Source organism: Quercus suber, unplaced genomic scaffold (assembly GCF_002906115.3).
Source record: "Quercus suber isolate HL8 unplaced genomic scaffold, Cork oak 2.0 scaffold_503, whole genome shotgun sequence".
Taxonomy (NCBI): domain Eukaryota; kingdom Viridiplantae; phylum Streptophyta; class Magnoliopsida; order Fagales; family Fagaceae; genus Quercus; species Quercus suber.
Window position 1 is genome coordinate 287041 of NW_027069952.1, and position 21382 is coordinate 308422.

Genomic DNA, 21382 nt, shown 5'->3' on the forward strand with positions numbered 1-21382 from the left:
TATTTTGTAGGCTTAAAATGCACTGAAAGTCATTAGTTTATGTGGCCCAATGTCGAGTTTCGGATTGGACTCCCCAAAACAAATCCAGGTCTACCAAAGTCACACCTCTAGTGAAAGACACGCGTAAAACCACCCCCGACACACAATATAGGAGCTACTTGGGGAAAGAAAATATTTCCATGAGAGAGATATTGCCAAGTGAATAACCACAACCCATGAGAGAGATATTACAAGGGTCACAAATGTTGAAAAAGGAAAAGTGCTCAAAGAATTGTATTCTCCCTAAAATGGTACCTTGTTGTCTATGAATAGGCATAAGGTTATTAAGCAACTTCATTCCATTCCCTTCCTTTGGACAAAATTTTGACATAATTTCCACTTTCACTAGACTACCATCTACCCATTGGGACCAATAGTGATATCACAACAAATTTTTTACATAACATCTTCAATAAAATTGTCAATTATAGCCTTGTAGTAGATATGTGTGTGGGTGTTAAATAGGATTCATTAATATTATATGTTGTTGCATGGTCAATCCGATAAAGGTTTGATGAAATATTAACACATCAGTTTGTTATAAAAATATAATGAGATTTTGTTATAGATGTAAAAAGATCTCATATTAAAATAAGTACTTAAAAAATAAAATAACAACACTTGTATGTTTTTATGCGTAATAATTATGATACATAATGAAATTTTATAATATCATCTATTGTCATTTCTCACTTAAAAAAAAAAAAAAAAAAAATCTTTATCACTTTGGTATAAACTGGAGCATTGAAAGTTCATAACACCACCAAAGAGGCCCAAACTCAACGGGCCAACTATTGCGTTTGCGTGGTTGGAAACCCATTCAAATAGAGACACATTGCCAAATGCCATCTCCAACTTTCTCTTTTATCAAAAAATAAAAAAAATAAAAAAAATCCAACTTTCTCTAGTACTTACCAAAAACAAAAGAGAAACTCCAATTTTTCAGACCCCACACGCCGAAAAACAAAACGAAACTTCGTCGTTTCGTTTTAAACGACGTCGTTGCGAGCCTAAAGCCGTAAAGACACCGAAACCGAAACTCGCCTTGCCTTCTTCATCGTCCCCAGGAAACCACCAGATCAGACTCTCTCTCTCGCTCTCTCTCTCCAATGGATTTTCGCATTGGCAGCATTTTCTACCTGTTCGTCTTATCCTTTCTTCTCTGCTCGCAATCTAGGGTTTGTTCTTTCTCACTCAACCTCATCTCTGCCTAAATTTACTACGAAATTGGATTGGATCTATTGATTAAATTCTCCATTTCAATTTGGTTGATTTCGATTTACAGGCTGAAGATACTGCTTCCGTTTTCTTCATCGATAGCTCAACTCGCCAATTTCTTCGCACTCCATCATCTAACGATGTCGTTCAGGTCATGCCTTGTTCTTAATTTTTTTTTTTTTTCTTTATCAACTACGCTACTTTCTTTTTTTCTTTTTCTTTTTTGTGTTCCTACGGAAATATAAATTCAATCTTAGATTGAACAAGTTGAGTTACATGAGCATCCTGTGCGGTGCTTAGGAATTTTATTGACCTTTTAGTGTTTCGTATGTGCCGTGGTTTAGGTTCGATTTTAAAGAATTAGGCATCAAACTTAGATAATTTAAATTTTTTTTTTTATGCATCAATGCCATTTCTGATCACTCTGTAGTTCATATACCCCTTTTTTCATAAAGAAACCTTTTTTTTTTTTTTTCTTTTTATCATAAATGTTTTGTTGTTGGAGAACAATATCTATAGGAAACAGTAATTTTATAATTCAATCTTAAGAAACACTGAGTTTCTGGCATTACATTAAGTTGCAAATGTATGAAATTTCGTTTTTTATTTATTATTTTATAATTCAATAATTGGAGAATGGGGAATCTAGATGTCTCCTTTAGAAACACCAAGAAGTGCCAACCAGTTAAACTACAAAGCTCTTGGCTGAAAGTTATGAAAATTCTTTATTAATGTTTGAAAAAGCAAGAAAATTAGAAAAGGTAGTTTTTCAGTTTATTTATAATCATATATATATATATATGTATATATATATATTCATAAAGGGTATGTTTGGATTTTTCGATTTGAAATCACGGATTTGAAAATCAGTCGTTGGTATAAATTGCTTAATATTAAATTTCGTAACTCATTATTATGTGAGCCTTTTTAACTAATAGCCTAGTTGTTGGCTTGTAGGACTGTTGCTTTTACTTATCAAAAAATGATTATGTGAGCTTTTGAGATTTTGCTCAAACAACAACACTTTTGAAATTATGGATTTGAATTGACATCTTGCACCTATTTATTTCAAATTCACATATTGAGTACGCTCAAATCCCTCTGTTAACTTGATAAATTGTAAAAAATTCGGCATCTCATACTTTATTCAAGTTATTAAACTAAAATTGAAATCCAAATCCTTCCCTTTAAACATCTATGTCCAAGCAAATCAAAAAATGTTTGAATTTTATGGTGTTTTGGTAGATATCGTCTTCTAGCACATGAATTTAGTTATTCACAGCAGGGGACAATCTATTGATGCCTTCATATGATCTTCTCACCATATGTACCCATTTTTACTCTTCACAGCCTGATTCAATGTTGCCCTCAGAAGTTGGAGCTGCAGTATCAGTCTTACTTGGTTTTTCACCACCCTTGACACTTTCAGCTGATGGTTCATCTAAGGTTATTGAAATTCTTATTAAGTGAAATGGGATTTTCAACTGTGTTCATGTTTGGCTTGGTTCACAACTTTGTTTGTCTTTTGCAGTTGAATGAAGTTCTCAAGCCTAATCCGTTTGATAGGCCTCATGCGGTTTTTATCCTGGAAGTCCAAGGAACAGGTTTTTTGAAATGCATTTTGGACAAATATAACTCTCAGTTTTATTATGTTATTGTAATTTTGTTGGCCTAGTATTTAGATTAATGTTTTTATAATTGCAGATCCTAAGCTAGTGGTCAACTCAAATAATGCCATGTTCAGCAGTGCATCTGAGAGAAAGGTTAGTTTTGGTTTGGAGAAAGCTGCTGACATTCAACTTCCAGGTACGTAATCTTTTCTAAACATTTATGATTGGAAAATATAATTTAAGAATATGAGATATTTTTACATCTAGATCATTTTATCAAGCTGCTGACATTTAACTTGTATGATTTGCTACAGATGAAAACAAAGTCTCCGTGTTGTCCCTGGATGAACCCTTGGCAGATTATACTGACAAGGAAATTGGTGAATTTGTGAGTCATCACTGATGTTATTATATGTTGGATTTCATTTTCATGCTGTTTTTCCCTTTCTTGTACTGCTTCATTTTGTTCACAACTTCACATCTGGGACCTAGCTTTCTTCTTCTAATACTTTTTTATTTTATTTTTATTTGTTTCTGTTTAGGCATCTTGGATGGATGGTTCTTATATTGCCGATTCCCTGGAGCCATTAAATGGGGATTTAACTATCCCCTTGGCAGATGGTGCCAACATGAATCTCCATATGTCAAAGGTTTACTAAGGATTTTTTTTTTCTTCCCTACATGTCTATCCATTTTATTATTGAGAGATGATGTTCTTTTTTTTAGTAACGAAATTTCTCGCATTTGATTCAAAAAATTAAATTTCATTTTTTTTCAGAAAGCAGACAGGGATTTTATTGTAAGTCTTCTGTCTCTGATTCGCAATTTTAGAAGGGCAGTAGAGTTGCATGAAGATTTGGCACAAAGTATGCAAAGTCCAGCTGAGTTGATAACAGGCTGTTTTGATGGCTTTAAGGTGGTACACCCCATAATTCTTTTAGTTTTAATCTTTTAAATTTTGTTATGCAATCCAATTTACTGCAGATTTTTATGAGTTTGAATAACAAGAACAACAGTTGCTAGATTCAAGAGGCTTATTCTTGGAAACATGCTTTACAGATTTCACATTATATTTTCTTATTTTCTGTTGAAGTACATTTTATTGTCTTATTAATTAAACTATAACAGTAGACTACACAATGTGGGTAGCCTTCCACTTCCTTGATAGAAGCGTTCAGTAGGTGACTTTGTACTAGCTGGGAAAATTTGACCTACACATTTGTTCATTGTAGCTTGCGGCATCTTATGTGTAATTTGATCTGGGGTTCCTGAATTTCCTTGCTTCAATTACCTGTGTAGTTGACTTATTAAATATTTGATCTTTGAAAGAAAGTGGCCTTTACTGTTATTTTTTATGTGATTCTGTGGACCTTTGAAGAATAAAATGATAGGATTCATGTTGAGATGAGCTCAATGTCTCTTGAGGTTTAGAGCAAAGTAAGAACCTCTTCTAGCATCTTTGGTTTCATAAGGCTTTCAAGGGCATTGCTTTATCATGATTGGGGATGAGCCAAGTAGTACCCCTCTTTTTAGTTGTTGGGGACTGACTGATCTTTTTTCTTTCTTTGTCTGCTTAACTTAGACTATTGAGATTTGTCAGTGATAATATCTCTCTCTCTGTGTGTTCTCTCACTGTGTATATGTGTGTGTCTATTATGCTTACTATTTGTGCTATTATTTATAGATTTTAGCTTCACACACACACACACACACATATATATATTTATTTATTTATTTGTTTGTTTGTTTATTTATTTATTTATAAATTTCACAATAAAAACAGGCTTTGTCAGAGCAATATGGATCTGATGGTGTTTCTAAGCATGGAGTGGATCTTTTGGTAGCTACATTGTCCAAGATATTTGATTCATTCCAAGAAGCATACAAAGGTCAATTATCTTATTTCTTTGAAGTCATTACATGAGCTTAAGCTTTAGCTTTGTGGCTTTTGTCATGCCATGCCATGCCAAGCCAATTTAACTATAAAACTCTCAAATTGCCTGATAGGCTTCACATAATGTTATCAGTGTTACAATTTCTTTTTCTGTTTCTACGATAACCTTGGGGTTTGATTAATGTAAAGGAGTAGAATAGTAAACTAGTGGAATTTAAACACAAACTTCATATGAGCAGATCCCTTTTGATGCAACTATGTATTTTGGAAGATTAATGATCATGTGTGATCTCTGCTATCTTTCAAATTTTATTTAGTGATCACCTTTTCTTTTTCCTTATAAATTCAAATTGGTTGAAATTTTTCCCCCTGGGTATCATTTAAATCAGTGGTAATTAATTATATGACAGGTCAAATTGTTGGAGTCATCTTCTTTCATGGGACACCTCCCACAGAGTCGGGCAAGCTGTTGAATGTGATGTATACTTCTCAGCCATCTGCACGCTGGTTGGTGGAAACAGAAGGCTCCCATAGTGAGTTTGATCCACAAGTAGTGTTGGTTAGGTGGACACTTGCCTGGCTCACTGGAATTATTCTTCTGATTTCAACCTTCATAGGGGTAAGATTGGAAATTAAATAAAGGCTTACTAGCGAGAAGGTATTGGGTATCAAATGATACCACGTCAACAGTATCAAAATCCAATAAGTGAGACATGAATCCAATAAGTAAGAGACATGAATCCAATAAGTGAGAGACATGTCTGGAAGAAATAACTACCTCACTAACAAATGAAAGACATGTTAGTAGGTAGTTATTTTTGCACACATTTCTCATTTATTGGATTTTAAATAGATGACGCAGTATTATTTGATACAAAATATTTTTTTCCTTACCAACATGTTTTACACAATTTAAACTGAAACCAGTACTGGTCAAAAGCTCTATGCAATGCAATCCAAGATGAGTGTGTTCACACATTATGTACACATGCATGCACATATTTTGCTAGAAAAAAGCACAAGTTTCCTTATTCTGCATCTTTAATTTTGAGGGAAATGCCAATGAGCTCTAGCCCAACTGGCACCTCCTCCCCTCATGGGTCCAAGACCCATTGGGTGCATGCTTAACTTAATAAAAAATACTTGAGGGAACTAGGAAAAAATAATTGATTGTAAACTAATGAAATGGTTAGGTGCATTCTAAATGAGTCTTATTGAGCTTCTGGTCAAAAAGAAAACCAGCCCTGCATTTGAAATTAACTTGTCACATTCCGTAGTAATTGACTTAAGGCTACGATGTAGACTTTAGAATCTGCAGATTGTATCAGTTCCTGATTTGCTACCAGCATTTTCTCTGTGAGATTGTTAAAAAACATAGGACTAGCAAAAGCAATGCAGTTTAGATGTCAAAATCCAATGCAGTTTCTCTTATTTATCTATTTATTTATTTATTTGTTGATTTATGTATATGATCTTGTAGAACTAGGTGACTTTATACACAATTCAACAGTAGTTTAAATTATATTATCGGTACTGTTAGCCATCGCTTTGGTCTAGGAAATTCACATAGTACCCAAATATTGAGAACTTTGTATGATTGGATATCTGTGTTTGGCAGTTCTTGTTCTTCTTTGGTAGAATTTATTGATCTTTTAATTTTCAGATTTTAATTCTTTAGAAGTTTCTTTTGGCCAAGAAAAAAATCGAAGGAAAGTTTTAGGTAGTTTTTGATGATTATATATCCAAGTTGAGGGAATGAAAAAAAGTAGAGGAAGACCAAAAAGAACATCAGTAGAAGTAAAAAAATAAGATATGACAATTAGGGAAGTAATAGAGTGTATGAGTTCAGATATAATATTTTTGAGAAGCAGTTCAGATATTATAAAATGGAGGAAAAGAATACATGTGGTTGATCCTAACTAATTTGTTGTGGGTCTATTGATGACCCCAGAAATTTGGGACTTAGGCTTGTTGTTTTAATGATTTTGTGTACATTGTTTATCTGGTGTCTTTTGATCGATTTTGTGGATCATGTGAGCTTTTTTGCATTTGACTTGGATGCTGCAAGTAGGAGATGGTTAGACCATATTATGGATTTTCTGGATTTTCTATGTTTAGGGCTAGAATGGTATTTAAGTGGATAGCATTTATAATTGACTTGTGGCAAGATCTTCATTAACTTCTTTGTCTTTACTTCTCTGCAGGTATACTTCCTTCTCAATATGCCCATAACAAAGGACACCCTTCTGTATTCTAATGTGAAGCTCGACTAAGTCTGAAAAGGATACACTTGATATATCACCTGCCAGATTACACCAGATCGCCAGTGAAACTTATTTCGCATGGGGGCGTTTTGTAGATGTCTCATTACCAATGTCCTTGTTCATGAATATCTCCCTCCCAAGTTGTTCTGTGGTATCTAATAGCTAATAAGATGTTCTCTTTGTTTAGGCGTTGGGGTCTAGATCAATGAGAATTGGGGTTATATATAAGTAAATTTTTAAGACACAAGGTTGTTTTATGTAAAGCATGGTACTGGGCACCATAGGGTGGGAGGGAGACAACTGGGAACTTAAGATGATTTTATGATGATGTGCATTTTGGATATATGAGGGTGATTCCGCGTTGAACTGTACTTGACGATGGACTTCTTGATCATACATTGTTATTTTCTGAGTTTTGAAATAGTGAATAAGTTTGATTTATTTATCCTCAATGATTAGCATTATCCTTCTTGCATGTGCACGTTGCGTGCAAGCCTCTTATATCCGCTTTGGGGTGTTCAAATGCCGACCTCAATTGACCGCCAAAGGCGGCCACTGGTGGGGTCAATTGTGCTGATCGGTGCTTAAAGGAAGAAACTCAGTGTAGCACTTGGTTTAGGATTTTCCAACACCCCTCCACAGACACGCGCACACACAGATATATATATATATATATATTCTTTGTGAATCTGGATTTGCCAAAATCTACTTTTCATGTCAAATTTAGAAAAGATTGCTTGACGTAATCTGTTTATTAGATCTTTTTTGTTCGTAACTAATCTTGGTATTCCTCATTTTAAGTTTAGCATTCTTTTTCTAGATAACAAAGTTTAGCATTATTTTGGACATAAAAGATATTAAAGTAGATTGTGAAAACATTTAAATGCACTTTTTTTCATCACAAACTGCGTGTTTGGTAAATCTTAATAAATACCTGTCGTAAAAAAGTGACTTTTCCAAATACAAAGGAAACCTACACTATTGTGTAGCAGTTACAGTGTTGCAATTGCAGAATGCCACATGGTGGTTTGAAAAAGTGCAATATGAAATTGAGCATTTTTTAAAAATAGTGTTCATTAAAAACTATTAAAAAATATTTTTTTAAAAATGTTGAGTATTTAGCTAACACTTATCAAAATTTCAGTTTGAGATGTACATTACCAAAAAGAACAATATGGATATTTCTTTCATTCTCTATGGTCCTGGGATTTTCTCCCTAGTCCTACAACCCAATGGAGCTTTTTTGTCCCTGTCACAGTATAGGTTCCCTTGCTCCCCCTCTAGTTTCTCAGCGAATGATAGGGCCTCTAAAACAGTTTTCTTCTAAAACACAACCTGCCTCTCTCTCACAAACTCTACAACACACTCACAATGGAATCGCTTGAGGGATTATGAGAAAAATTCTCCCTCCTTGACGATGAAGAAAATGGGATTGAATGCACAAAGAAGGATGCTCTTGTGAACTTCATCCTCGCAGCAAAGTTCTTGACGAAACGAATCGTGAATGTGGAATCAATTGCACGCACCTTTCGACCACTATGGATATTGGAGAAGGATGTTCAGATCAAGTACATGGGCGAAAACATTTTGTTCTTCCATTTTGAAGACGAGTGTGACTTGGACAGGGTAATCAAGCATGAGTCGTGGACATACGACAAACACTTGGTCATTTTTGAGAAGGTGATAGCAAACGTTCCCATATCAGCATTAGCCTTTCAATTCATTTCCTTTTTTATCCAAATTCATAACCTCCCAATACACTGCCTCAACCCAGAAACCTGAGATAAAATAGGAAGCTCATTGGGCACCATTCTCCATATGACAGACTCGAAAAGCGAGGGGGGAAAAGGAAACTTTCTAAGGGTCCGAGTTTGAATTGATATTACAAAACCTCTAAACGGAGTCTGCAAAATTTGGTCTGAAGGATCAGTCATTGGCTGCACCGTATTAAAGTACGAGTGCCTCCCAAATTTTTGTTGCTGGTGTGGATTAATCTCTCACGATGACAGAGATTGTGAATGATGGTTACGGAGTAAGGGCTCTTTGAAAAAATCAAATCAGCACTATGAGGATTGGATGAGGGCAGAGGTTGATCTCCAAACTAAAAAAACATCCATCATAGTCCCTAGATCTAGATCCAGATACCCTAAACCAACTAAGTCACCATTCCAAACCTCAACAAACCAACCTGACCAGACAGCCACGTCAACCCACCCAGCAGAAACACCGTCCAGCAACCACCACTAGCCGTCAACGGCCACCCCTGAAACAACTAGTCCTAATGCAATTATTGAGACAATTAATGCTCATAATTCGGAGGACGATTGTCAGGGAAACCGAAGATTGAAGGTTCCTAACGTGGTCTTAAAGCAAGATTCCTGTGACACAGAGTGCAAGCTGGCTCTCCAGCCCACATCGCAAGCCCAAATAACTCCAATTACTCTTGGGCGGACCGCCACTGCTAGGCCCATTACAAAAACCAAAATCCCTAAAACCCAACATTAGCCAAATCACGTACCTGGGGACGAATCCCACGTGACAAAACAAAATACCCTGGTGATGTGCATATGCTAGAAACAGAGCATAAGAGAACGCCAATTCCAGAGGAGGAGTGCAGACCAAAAAAGAGACAGTCCGTGCCTCATGAAGATGTCCCTGGAGCTTGTCAAACGGTGGAGGCTGCTAGGCAGCCCTGCCGATCACCATGAATTGCATCAATTGGAACTACCACGAGCAGTTCAAGAACTCACCAAGTTGGTGAGGAAACACTTTCCCTCCATTTTCTTTCTCATGGAAACTAAAGCAAAGGATGATTATGTCAAGAATCTAAAGTCTAAGCTTCAACTAGACAATGTCCACATTGTTCCTCGACAACATACAGGGGGCGGGTTAACATTGGTTTGGAAGAATGAGATTAACATTAGCATACTTGACTCATCGCCTTCACACATAGATGCAATGGTTTACCCAGGAGTGGATGATGCTTGGCAGATTACAGGCTTCTACGGAAATCCTGTTACTGCCAGCCGAGAACACTCTTGGGCGCTGCTAAAACACTTGAGTCTAAAACTAAATCTACCTCGGCTGTGCATGGGTAATTTTAACGAGATTGTCAAAGCCAAGGAAAAAATGGGTGGTGCATTACGGCGGGAGCGTCAAATGAAGGATTTCAGAGAGGCACTAACCAATTTGACAAAACAATCACTTGGATTAGATTGGACAGAGGAGTGGCCACTAGTTCCTGAATCCAAATGTTCCCAACAACTTGAGTCCACCACATCTCAGGTTCACTTTCAGATCATTGTCCATTGTGGATTTGTACTAATGATGAAAATGATCAATTTTACAAGAAAAGATGACCCTATAGATTTGAGGCAGTTTGGATGAAGGATGTGAAGGTGTATTCAAACAGTCATGGGAAAGTCAATCAGTGGATAATCCAACCAACAAATTTGTGAAAAAAATTGAGGCTTGTCATGAGTCACTTCAGATGTGGAGCAAGAATTCCTTTGGCAGTATTCGACGCTTGCTGCAACAAAAGAGGAAGATGCTTAAAAAGGCCGAATTCCAATCAATGAATGGGGTAAACCATGATCATGAGAGAGCATTGAAGGCCAAAATGTATGATCTGATGGTTAAGGAAGATTGCTTGTGGCAGCAGTGATCACGGGTGGAATGGTTGAAAGCGAGTGATCTCAACACAAGCTATTTTCACAGCCGAGCAAACCAAAGAAACCGAAGGAATTACATCTCCAAGCTAGTTCTGGACAGTGGGGAAGTATTGGAGGATGAACACAAAATTGGAATGGCATTTGTTGATTATTTCCAAACCATGTTTTAGGCCTCCAACACTATCGAGCTTGATCCTATTCTCCAAGGAATTGAGCCGAAAGTCACACCTGAAATGAATGCAGAGCTCTCTCAACTTTTCACGGCCATGGAAGTGGAACTAGCTCTCAAACAAATGAAGCCATTAACAGCCCCTGGACCAGACGGTATGCCCCCACTTTTCTATAAATCGTATTGGAATATTGTTGATTCAGATGTTATTGATGCAACTCTATAGGTTTTAAATTCCGGAAACATGCCACCAAATATAAACCACACCATCATTGCCCTTATTCCCAAAACAAAATCACCTTCAACCCTAAAAGAATTCCGCCCCATTAGTCTTTGCAATGTAATGTATAAGATAATTTCCAAAACCATAGCCAATCGTCTAAAAAAAATCCTTCCTAAACTCGTATCCGAAACACAAAGTGCATACATGTCAGACCATCTCATAACTGATAATATTCTAATTGCATTTGAAACTCTCCACCATCTAAAAAACAAAAGAAAAGGTAAAATGAGGTTTATGGCTTTAAAACTTGATATGAGTAAAGCATACGATAGAGTTAAGTGGAATTTTCTGGATAAAATCATGGAAAGGTTGGGTTTTAACAACAAATGGAGAACACTTGTAGGAGGCTATATTCGTACGGTTTCCTTTTCTATTTTGGTCAATGGAGAGCCATATGGATTGATCCAACCGAGTAGGGGACGCTGTCAAGGAGACCCTTTATCACCTTACTTATTTCTCTTATATGCAAAAGGCCTTCATTCTTTATTACAACAGGCAGCAAACAATGGAGAGCTGCATGGAGTATTCCTTTGTAAAGAAGGGCCAAAAATCACCCACCTATTTTTCGCGGATGATAGCTTACTTTTTTGTAGAACAAAAAAGGTGGATTGCCAAACAGTGATGGACATTCTTACAAAATACAAGCAAGCTTCAGGCCAAAAAATAAACCATGAAAAAACCCAATTGTTCTTCAGCTAAAACACCGAAGGGAACCACAAAAATAAAATCAAGGACATGTTGGGGGTGAAAGTGGCAACTCAATATGAAAAATATTTGGGTTTGCCATCATTTGTAGGAAGAGGAAAAAGAGAAAGTTTCAGCTACATTAGAGAAAGAGTTTGGCATAAAGTACAAGGATGGAAGGAAAAGCGCATATCCCATGCGGGTTGTGAAATCCTAATCAAATCGGTCATCCAAGCAATGCCATCTTTCACCATGGGGTGCTTCAAATTGCCCAACAATTTGTGTAAAGACATCGAATCTTTGGTCTGAAAATTCTGGTGGGGGTATTTAGGAAGTTCAAGGAAAATACATTGGATTGCGTGGAAAAAGTTTTGTCAACCAAAAAGCCATGGAGAGTTGGGGTTTAGAGATTTGGAGAATTTTAATCTTGCACTCCTAGGCAAACAGGTATGGCGCCTGGTACATAACATAGAATCCATGTTCTACAAAGTCTTCAAGGCAAGATTCTTCCCAAACTGCTCAGTCCTTGACAGTGGGGTCAAAACAGTGGGATCATACGAGTGGCAAAGCATTCTTAAGGCAAGGGATGTCATTAAAAAGGGAGCATATTGGCGGATTGGTGATGGTTCACAAGTTCAAATCTGGGGTGACATGTGGTTGCCTGGTTTGTCCACAAAATACATCATTTCACCCCAAAAAAATCTACCCAATAATACTAAGGTATGTGCTCTAATAGATGAAGAGGGACCAAGATGGATTAAAGAACGGATAGTGCAAGAATTCCTCCCACATGAAACCAAAATCATACTTGGTATTCCTTTAAGTGTTAACTAAGTACCTGACACCCTTATCTGGGCAGGAACTAAATCAGGGAGATATACAACGAAAAGTGTTTATAAAATGTTGTCAAGTATCCGTGAATCAACCATTTCAGGTCCATCAAACCCCTGGCACAAAATACTTGTTGGAGAAGAATTTGGTCCCTTGGTGTTCCAAACAAAATAAAACATTTCATTTGGAGAGCTTGTTGTGAGTCATTGCCTACCAAAACAAATCTGTTTAGCAGGAAAGTCACACGTTGTGCTACTTGTAATAGATGTAAAGAGGGGATTGAAGATGCAATCCACGCTCTTTGGGGCTGCCAAGCGTTGAAGGAAGTGTGGTGGGAAGAGGCCTCTCTCAGAAACCAGCTAGCAACATGCTTTGTGCTTTCAGAGACCTATGGACAAGTATCATAAATTCAGAGGACCCCAATTTGGCTGAGAGATTTGCCTACCTTACATGGAGAATATGGAATAAAAGAAATCAAGAAAGGCTTCAGTCCACCTCATTACCTTTTAGCAGGTTGTATCAAGACGTGTAAGTGGCTTCGCGAGTTCAAATCTGTCCAAGAAGACCCCCAGACCAATCCCATACATACAGAAGTCACACGCTGGACTCCACCTCAAAATTCCTAGCTCAAAGTTAATTACGATAGAGCTGTTTTCAATGACATTCAGCAAGCAGGGGTGGGCGTTATGGTCAGAGATGCAGTTGGTAGGGTTCATGGGGCACTCTCGGACAGGTTTGCTCTCCCTATAAATGTTGAAGACGTTGAGGCTTTGGCTTACAGGTCAACAGTTGTCTTCGCCTTGGAACTTGGCCTGCATGAAGTGGTGTTTGAAGGCGATTTAGAGACAATTACTAAGGCCCTTAATTTGGCTCTACCATCCCTAAACTCCTTTGGTCTTATAATTGATGATGTTAAAACTTTAGCTCTGAATTTTGTAGCAACAAGTTTTGTCCATGTAAAAAGGCAGGGGAATGCTGTGGCAAACAGATTAGCTAAAACAGCAAAATGTACACCTTGTCCACACAGTTGGTCAATTGATCTACCATGTAATGTGCAACAACTTGTAACTGATGACAATATTTCTGTTGATTAATAAAACTTGCAGACTTGATTCTAAAAAAAAAAAAAAAAAACTTCTTAATACTAATAATAATAATAGTAATAATAAGACCCTTTTTTTTTTGTCTTTTGGTTATTATTTGTGTCATAATTATTTGTTATTTTTATTAACGACTTCTTATTAATAGTAATTAATTCTTTAATTGTTAATCATTATAGAGCACAAAAATGATCAGAGTGTACATGGATTAGGTTGGAAGGTTTTTACAATCCAATATAAATTGTGGGGATAGGAGGTTTGAGTAGCCGTGTCGGACTATGGGCCATGCCCGAGGACGAACAAAAGCCTGAGGATGGTCAACCGGATTGTTGAGCCTGGATCAATGGGCCGAGGACAAAGGAAAAGAATAATAGGTCAGCTTTGATTTCTGAGGAGTTGGGCCACCTCGGGAGGGGTTCAAGGAGATAATCGTTATGGAAGGATAAGTTTCAGGGAAAGTAGCATAAAATTCAGTCAACCATGAAAAGCTGCCACCACCACATTAAATGCACTGCACCTAATGAACTGACCATATTTATGGAAAAATGACACCTGAACAGTGGCAACTCAGCTCACAGCTACCAACAAAGCTTCCAGGAGGTCTTGATGGGACAAGCATCCAAGGGATTTTCTACTAAATCAATAGGTGGAAGGCTGGGATGAAGGGTTAAAGGATTATATAAGGAAGTGATCACCATGAAAAAGGGGGCACGTAATCTAAAAAAGGAAAAATGAAAAGGAGAAGATAGTGTATTCATATAGACTTGATTTGAATATAAGAAAATCTCATCCTCGGACTTGACTAAGAAGCGTTATTTCCATCAATCTATGTCTCTAATCTTACTGTCTTAAGTCCTATCAACTATGGTCACTTTTCTTGTAGAGTCGTTCCCTGGCTTGATCCATTCTCTTACAAAATACATTGTTTTGGGTTTAGTGGGCCATTGTCCATTGTTCTTGGTGGGCTTGAGTTCATTTTATGTCCTTAGAATTGGCGACGTTTGTGAGAACTGGGGAAGCACTTGCAGTTTTGAACAACTATGGTGGGTTCAGGACCAAATAGAGAAGAATCGGTGGTATCACAACATGAAGACCAGTTTGTTAATTTGGAAAGAAGGAGAGATCGTGAGGTTAACCAGACTCCTAGTGTATATACAGGTCATACCAACAAGAGTCACTCTAGAACTAGAAGAACTAGAAGCCATGTCTCACATGGGGAGGAGACACGGAACCTCAGATTGGAGATAGACCATTTATGCAGAAAATTACGTCGTAAACAACGAGAGGCATCCCCTTTTAGTTCCAAAACTGATTCAAGTGGAGATGACAGTTACACACCAAGGTCTAGAACACCCCCTAGTGAATCCTTCTTTCTATCTTCATAGTTGGATAGGGAGGAGCAATATCATAGGAAGAAGAATAAAAGCCTGACCCCTAGGAGTATGGGAAATGACGTGATGAGTAAGGCTTTGCGTCAAATTTCTAAATCACCATTTACACGCAAGATTGATAGGGCTAAACTCCCTCACCGGTTTATGTAACCCATTTTTACTATTTATAATGGGAGGACCGACCCAGCAGATCATGTCAATTATTTCAATAAGAGGATGGCTATTTAGTGTAATAATGAAACTTTGATGCGCAAGGTGTTTCCCTCTAGCTTGGGACCTGTTGCAATGAGGTGGTTTGATGGGTTGGATGAGGGCTTAATTAGCTATTTTGAAGAGCACACTAGGGCTTTCGGCGCTCGATTTGTTACGTGTAGCAAGGTTCCTCATCCTTTAGATTCCCTGCTATCTATGGTAATGAGAGAGGGTGAAACCCTAAAAACTTACTTGGATAGGTACTGGGCAACGTTTAATGAGATAGACAGAGATTTTGAAGACGTGGCAATAAGGACATTTAAAGTTGGCCTCCCCATCGAGCACGATTTGAGGAAGTCCCCGACAATGAAACCTGCACAAAGCATGTGCCAACTTATGGATCGGATTGATGAGCACAAATGGGTCGATGAGGATCAGCAGCAAGGGAAGGGGAAGGCAAAGATTGCTCCTCTTGACCAAAGAGATTTCAGGTTAGAGAGATATAATAACAGCCGACCCAGAAAGGATTCTGCTAGACATACTGGGCATCCTAGTGCACAAGTGGTTAGTACAATGTTCAAGGAGCCTATTCATTAGATCCTTGAGAAGAAAAAAGCTGAGCCATACTTTAAGTGGCCAAACAAAATGGGATGTGACCCCACGAAGCATAATCAGGCACTTTACTGTCAGTATCTCCAGGATCGTGGACACACTACCGAGGATTGTGGAACTCTCTGTGATTACTTGGAACAATTGGTCAAGGTAGGGAAGCTAAGATAGTTTATGCATCAACCCTCTGGGCAGGTGAGTCAGGCTGGGTCGAAATACCAGAGGGAGTCTATCTCGAGACCATCCTTGGGAACAATTAGTGTTATTCTTGTAGCCCCAGGTCGGATTGGGGGATGGCCTTCTGGGGTTATGTCCATAGCAAGAACAAATACTGAGGATTTGGTCCCTGAGTCTAAACAAGGGAGATTGGGAGTCCAACTAGCTTTGAGCTTTTATGAAGAAGACAAGGTTGGAACTTATCAACTGCATGATTATGCCTTAGTAGTAACCCTTCGGATTTGAGGGTACGATCTAATGAGTGTTTTGGTAGACCAAGGCAATGGGGCAGAGATCATGTATCCCGACCTGACTTGATTTGAAACCTGAGAACTTAATTAGTTATGATTCCCTTTCGGTGGGATTTGATGGGAGGATGGTTGTCCCAAAGGGCCTGATCAAGTTGTTTATTCACTAACAATCTCCCCCTCTGGGCTAGCTACTTTTCCACATCTTCTTAAGGGTTTTTCCAGTGGAAGATTCACCCTTATTCTCATGAATTTTGCTTGGTTTGACATCCATGATCTAGCATCCACTACCATAAAGATCCCCAAATTGCTGTCTATCTCCTTCCTTATCTTCTCTGCCATAATATCAAAAGGCAAACCCATGATTTGCACCCAAAAAAAGGAGTGGGTAAAAGTGATGTAGTTTGCCATCATTCCCCTCTCCCATCTTTTGAGCAAGAGGAAATTATTTTCAAAATTCCATGGCCCATTGGTTTCAACCCACCTTAGCTGGAATTCGCTAGCAAACTTATATTGGAAAATGTCATTCCTAACTTCTACAATCTTCAAATCCTGGCCTATTTTCCAAACGATCCTTAGTGTGTTCCTTAAAGCACATATGTTCTGCTTTCTATCCGTCAAGAGTTTCCTCATCAAACTTAGAGAGCATTCTTCTATTACTTGTGTTTTATCTTCTTTTGAAATTGAGATCTGGAACTCTTCTTCCTCCATTAGCTAAAAATTCTTCAAAATTTCTATTAGCTCTTGCTCCATGACTATGCGTATTACAATGTGATTTCAAGGTTTTCAATGGTTTTGGAGGCCACCTAATCAGAACTAAAAGCTATGATTTAAGGCCTAAAAGACCGTATTTTGAGTTTTAGACAGTAGTAATTTTTGGAAAGTTGGAATGATGATATAAGATATTTTATTTGTAATCTAAAGAACATTGATTTTCTAGGTTTAAATTTTTTAAATTTATAATTTATCTAATGGAAAATTCGATGGCATGCCTTTTGTTATCTTTTTTTTCTTAGCAAAACTCAATTGCTTATTGTTGGAAGATAATAATATTTGTTATCATTCTTAGAAGTTTTTAGTGAGTGGATATATTGCCTTTAGCAAATAAGTACCAAAAAAAATATTATAGTAAAATAAATATTTATATGTTAAATAGCTACTCTAATTTTGTGTGTGATTAAAATTCTTATACAAATGAGATTAACTTTTTATGACATAATTATCAAAATTCTTAAAATTAATGTCTCTTTTGATTAATGTAAATCTCTATATACTTCAAAAATCCAATGATTATATCTTTTTTTTTTTTTTGTAATATAAATAAAATCTAGAATTGATCTTAATCACTACTCTTTTCCTCAGCAAGGCATGTGCTGCCCTACTAGTATACATAAATAATGAGAAACCCTTACATATTTTAGAAATGTATAATTTAAAAAAAGTGTAAACTCATAATATGTATAATTTGAATATCTTCTATATATATATATATATATATATATTATGATTGTTTTTAATTGTATACATGCATATGCATGGAACTATATACAGGCCGACTGAACCATTTAAGCAATTGATGCAATCGCCTAAGGCCCCAAATAAAAGAAGGCTCCACTTGTAAAAAAAAAAAAAAAAAATTATATACATATATATATATATATATATATTTATCTATATATTTTAATTACAAAAAAAAAATTATATTTAAGTTTTTATTGGTTAATAAAATGCATTAAAAAAGCTACATTGTATTCTAAAATGCAGAATACTGCACAATAATAGTGCACATACTTGATAGGATAAGACTGCACAGTGCACATAGAACTATGCAGTCTTGTCCACAAGCCCCAACACATTACAAGGCCTAAGCTAAGTTGGCCCCCACACGACCCCACACTAATTAATAAGTTATCACATTTTTTTTTAATGCAAACTCTTACTTTATCAATTATTATAAATTATCACATCAATTAATTATTTGATGTATATTATATCAACTTATTTGTATTATAGTGATACTAATTTATTGAACCATGTAATAAATTAATTTTTATTTGCACGAATTTAGACTTTAAAATTAAAAAAAAAACTCACTTAAAATTTTCGTCTAAAGCCATCAAAATTGTTGAGCCAACCCTGACCATATATAATAAATAAAACGATCCTTAAAAGCTAAAGTATTACAAGCTCGATACGTTGGTAATGTCCTATTACAACTTGTTCATCGTTCATGTGGGTAGTCACTCAAAGGTACGTAGCTTGAAGTTTGTCCCTTGCCCTGACCACTGCCTCCATGCTAAAGCGGCCTACCCAATTGCTTACGTGTGGCGCATCCATGTCACCAAATCACCTTCAATCCTTGACCTTGACCTTTGTGGTCTCTCTTTCCACACTATGTTATTTTTATTTTTATATTTTCAATAATAGTGCTATGTTGTCAATGCTTGACCACAATAAGGAAAAAAAATGTTGACTGTGTGGTGTTAATAATCAGGGAAAATACTAGTCCATACTTGAACTGCACTGAAATTGGCCTAACTTGAAAATCATGACTTGATATCAGATTATTTTAAGTGTGTAATAGAATGTGTATAATAACACTGCTCTAATTATTATTATTGAATGTAATTGATTTAATTTGAAATAATGACACTAAGTAGATTGGACGTGTTACTGTTTTGGGCCTTTTCTTAGATTGATTAATCTACTACCTAAACTAAAAGTAAGGCAACAGTGCTCGCTCTACATGGCACTTACATTGGAGACAGTATGATCCTTGACCTTGAGAAACAAAGTAGTGCACAATAATGGGCGGGTGAGCTTAATTACTTGTTGAGCTCCATAGTTTAGAAAGAAGGTTTAAGGAGCATTCTTGCAGCTAAGACCAGTGCGCAGCTAAGTCCAAGACAAGATGAAGATGTAACTTGCTGAAGGCTCACCAAATGTGTGATAAAATTAAATATTGATGCAGCGTGTTTAAATGAGAAGACTATGTAGCCGTGGCAGTTCGGGATGAAAATTGAAATATTTTAAAAGGTGTGGGCTTGAAGTATAATGTCGTGTAGTCATAGTTTTGCTGAAACTTCTGCCATAATTTGGGCTTTGCAACTAGCTAAAGATAAAAAGTTCCGAAGTATAATTGTTGAGAGTGATTCTAAGCTCTGTGGTGATGCCATAAATAAGAATTTGGAGGCATGTTTGGAGATTTAGTCACTATTGAACGATGCATTAGTCTTGGCTAATTCTTTTGTGGGTTGTTGTTTTTGTTGGATCAAAAAGGATGCTAACTCTGTACTGTAGCTCATGAACTAAACATGTTTTGTACTCAAATATCTGATATTTTTGTAATTGTACATCCCTTCATCTTGCTGTCATGAAGGCTTGGGAAAGAAATGTATCTCTTTTGCTCATTCAATCAAATATTCACATTTATCAAAAAAGCAACTCGGTTGTTAAGAGTTGTGTGATGAAAGAAAAATTCGGGCAGGTTTTCTTAGAAAATGTCAAAAATAAAGCTTTTCCATCCATGAGTTAAATAGAAGCTATCAATCCAAGAAACTAAAGCCGTATATGTTTTCCTAGAAGGAAGCCCAAGTCATGAGTCATGTGTGACTTTGGTTTCAAGAAAAGAGGGAACCAATACTTCTCCTAAAAGAGACCAATACATTTTTTTAGAAAGCCCAAGTATAGTTAAATCCATTCCAAAATAGTAAAAAAAAAAAAAAAAAAATTTGATAAAATACAATTAACACCCTTAAGGTTTGGGCTAAAGTTAGCTAGGTTCAAAACTTTTCAAAATTGATCAACTTGCACTCTAATCATCGTGAGAGAGCTGAGAAAAATGATAACGGTTTAGGGTTCAAGTTAGGTTTAGGGACCAAGTTTGTTAGTTTTGAAAATTTTTGAACCTGATTTGCATTAGTCTTGAATCTCAAATGTGTTAACTGTATTTTACCCATTTTCTCTATGTTTTCACCTTTTTAATTTGAACGTCAAATTTTCATAGGTTTTTATTTTTATTTTTTTATCTTTTTATTTTTAAACGTTGTCATTTTGGTCCCTGTCATCATCTTATTTAGGACTTTCCAAAGCAACCAAACCATCTGATCTAGTGCCACCCAACGGAAACCAACTTAATCCAAGTAGAGAGGTGGTCAGCATCAGATCTTCTACATCAACAACCAATGGGAGCAGGTTGAGTGGCGGGTTAGAGATTTGACACTCGATGGAAATTGAACTGATGGACAAATCTCTCTGGTAACTGCCATTCTCTTTCTCCCTCTTTCTCTTATTCTCAGATTTATTGAGATCTCGTCAAGATTTGACTAGATCTGGGCTAGATTTGTTGTCTCCTCCTTCGGTTTCAACTTAAACCAATGTTATGAATACTATTTCAAATAGTTTTTTTTTTTTTAAGGGCAAAAACTAGTACTGGCCAAAATTCCCATTTTGCTCGAAATTGACCAGAACAACTAAAGCACCTTGAAATTGATTGGAATTTGACTCGAGGTGGAACGGGTAGTATTACCGTTTTAGATTACATACCAGTATGAAGAGTTTTGAAACGAAATTAATAATATTATCTAAAATTGACTCAATTTGAACGAAGAACTGCCTGATCCAAACTGATGGTGCTCACAGTGCGAATCCTCTGTTCTATCACTTGCCGAAATTGGGTTGAGTCCAAGTAGTATCCAAACTCGACTCAGACTGAGGCGAGGACATCCTTAATCTCAAGAAACACTATTTTTAAACTCGTAGTGTAATATAACATGAACCAAATGATAATAAATTTAAAAATATAAGGACCAAAACAGAAACTATGAATACTTGAAGATCAAATAGAAAATAGAGAAAAAAAACATAGGGCACAAAAATATGTTTTTGTTGAAAATTATCAATACCAAATGATTGGATTGGCATGTGTAGTGCTAGTGTACACAGTTAAAAGTTTTTTGAATTC

The 21382-nt window shown here is 36.6% G+C and overlaps 1 protein-coding gene across 1 annotated transcript; it reads left to right on the forward strand.

The window, feature by feature from the left end:
* Positions 1-935: 935 nt before the first annotated feature.
* LOC112040103 (uncharacterized) lies at positions 936-7477 on the forward strand. The gene is made up of 11 exons (XM_024073005.2): positions 936-1217; positions 1325-1408; positions 2608-2703; positions 2789-2861; positions 2962-3063; positions 3182-3255; positions 3410-3517; positions 3646-3783; positions 4651-4756; positions 5172-5380; positions 6966-7477. Exons 1-11 carry the CDS (start codon positions 1149-1151, stop codon positions 7032-7034), a joined length of 1128 nt encoding a protein of 375 aa, XP_023928773.1. The 5' UTR covers positions 936-1148; the 3' UTR covers positions 7035-7477.
* Positions 7478-21382: the final 13905 nt, after the last annotated feature.